This window comes from Pteropus vampyrus, unplaced genomic scaffold (genome assembly GCF_000151845.1).
Source record: "Pteropus vampyrus isolate Shadow unplaced genomic scaffold, Pvam_2.0 Scaffold97, whole genome shotgun sequence".
NCBI classification, from domain to species: Eukaryota; Metazoa; Chordata; class Mammalia; order Chiroptera; family Pteropodidae; genus Pteropus; species Pteropus vampyrus.
Window position 1 is genome coordinate 6,010,666 of NW_011888878.1, and position 2,448 is coordinate 6,013,113.

At 54.7% G+C, this 2,448-nt stretch overlaps 1 protein-coding gene across 1 annotated transcript; it reads right to left on the reverse strand.

Annotated features, from left to right (window-relative positions):
- Positions 1–446: 446 nt before the first annotated feature.
- CHST2 (carbohydrate sulfotransferase 2) lies at positions 447–2,442 on the reverse strand. Its single transcript, XM_011364442.2, has one exon. It carries the CDS (start codon positions 2,387–2,389, stop codon positions 1,013–1,015), a length of 1,377 nt encoding a protein of 458 aa, XP_011362744.1. The 5' UTR covers positions 2,390–2,442; the 3' UTR covers positions 447–1,012.
- Between the last annotated feature and the right edge of the window lie 6 nt (positions 2,443–2,448).

The following is a 2,448-nucleotide window of genomic DNA, read 5'->3' on the forward strand; positions in this document are numbered from 1 at the left end:
TCATCATATTTTTTAATTACATACTTTTAAAAAATGCTTTTTTTCTGAACTAACTTCAAGACCAAAACATTGCTCTCTGCTTCAAGGTTCCCCAGTTTTAACCCAGTAATCAAAACTAAATGCCTTCAGATTTTCAAGGGGTTGCTTCGTCCTTTCTGTGCTCCAACTGGAACAGGAAACTAGAGTGCTTTCTCCTCCATTGCCTGGCTTGGCTTTGCCTTTAGAATTAGAAGATTTGTTCCCATTCCTGGACACTCGACAGGCTGTGATTTACATTTGAGAAAATAACTCCCTGGTTCTTATCAAGGAACCAGAAGCTGCTCCCACCCATCTAAGCTGCTCTCTAGGAAACAGATTGGGGAAAAAAGGAGTTGTGGAGAGGAAGCAGATTCTGTCTGAAGCTACACAGATTAACACAGGTAAATCCAAAGTAATGGAGGCAAATGTAAAAAAGAATATTATTTATTATCTTCTTTATTAATACTCACGTGTAACCTTTGTTTTTTACAGAAAAGTCTACTTTAGAAGAATGAATGCCTCCTTGGTTTATCATTCCCAATGGGGCTTTTTGCTCCTGGACCACTTTCCCTTTCTCTACCCCACCCCACAGCAAATGCTCTTTTACACGTTCACAGATACCACAAAAAACTTTGTAAACAAGATTTGAGTTACTGGATCTTGATTTAATCAACATCCCACTTCAAAATGGAAGTCAGGTAGGGGAGAGGGTAAGACATAGAAGAAAGGGGAAGAGAGAAAAGGCAGGGGAGAGGAGAGGACAGCTGGTCAGAACTTTCAAGTCTTGCCTTTTCTGAGATGTTTGTGTGTTGTGACTGTTCCTTGAAATTCAATGACTCAGAACACTGACAGCAAGTGCCTGTGCGGTTACTTATACATCTATACTAGAATATGTGGGCTTCCTCAGTTTGGGTCTGGGCTGTTTTTGTTTAAATACACCATAATCCTCCTATGGGTGTCTCCCACATAGAATCAGGTCTCCCGCGAAGCCCTCTCAGAGCCGGGGCTTGCGCAGCAGGGTCTTGCTGAGGTCTTTGACCTCCTCGGGGTTACTGACCCGCTCGTAGCCCAGCACGGCCATGGGCTGGTAGCAAAACTCCTCGACCTGTTTGATCTGCTGGAAGGTGAGGGCGGTCCGCCAGGCGTTGGCGGCCTGCGTTGCATTGCGTGCAGACACCACGAAAGGCTTAGAGGAGGAGCCGGAACCACTGGTCATGTTCAGAGCAAACTGCTCCATTTCGGGGCTCACCAGCAGCCCCACAAAGTCGTATACCCTCCGTAGCGTCTTAACAGGGTCTCCCACCAAGTCCTCGTACCGCACCACCAGGTAGTGGCCTTGCAGCCAGTCAGGGGGCTGCAGGGCCGTCTGCAGCGTCTTGGCCATGCTGTTGCAGATGACCTCCATAGCGCCAAGTGCGTGGTAATCTGCCGGGCCACCCACACCCTCCTTCTTGGCACCCAGTTTGTGGCCAGCAGCCTCCAGGAAGGGCATGCGATGGGCTCGCGGGTCCCGGCTACGTACCACCTGCAGGCTCTCCCGGATGAGACCATGGCGCGAGCGGATGCGTGAGCTGGCCACAGCACGGGGATCGCGCACCAAATGAATGACCTTGAGGTCCAGGGCCGGGTCGCGCAGCAGCGGCGCCAGCACGGCCACGTCGAACACACGCACGCCTTTGATGACTAGTGTGCGGTACTTGCGGCACTCCTCCTCGAAGCGCGCCAGGCGCTGTGGTGGGCACTTCTTGCACACGCGATCGTCCACCAACCCCACAACTTCCTTGCGGTAGGCAGAACAGAGTGGAGAGGAGCACACCACCTTGTTGGTGGCAGCGCCAAAAATGCCTAGAGTGGTGAGGTTGCGCCCCCCGCTGCCAGCGGGGCTGTACAGCTGGAAAACAGAAAGGTCGCAGCGATAGAGAGCACTCAGCATGTCCCTCGCTGCCCCTTGCAGGGAAACGGCGTCCCCTGGGTACAGTTTTTGCCACACGTGCCATACTGGCTCATAGAGGAAGAACACCTCGGGGTTCTGGTTGAAGAGCTCGCCAAAGAAGGACGAGCCTGAGCGCCACGTGGTAAACACGTACACCAACTGCCTCTTGTCTTCCGCGCCCCGGGTGCCCCGAGTGCTATTGCCGGAAGGGGCCGCGGCCCCTGCGGCGGCTGCCGGAGCCGCCCCTACGGCTGCGGCGGGAGGGCGGTACGGGGTGCGGGGATCCAAGCGGGTGTGTGCGCGGCGCGACACTGCTGGAGGAGGCCCCGGGCGTCCCCAGCCGCCCCCGGCCGCCCCTGCTGCGGCACCCAGGGGCCCGTCGGGGCTGCACTGCTGTAGCGGCTCCTTGTGCCACTTATAGTCCAGGAGGTTGAGCATGGTGAGCACGAGCAGGAGTGCATAGCCCGCGCACAGCACCAGCGCCTTCCTGCGGAACA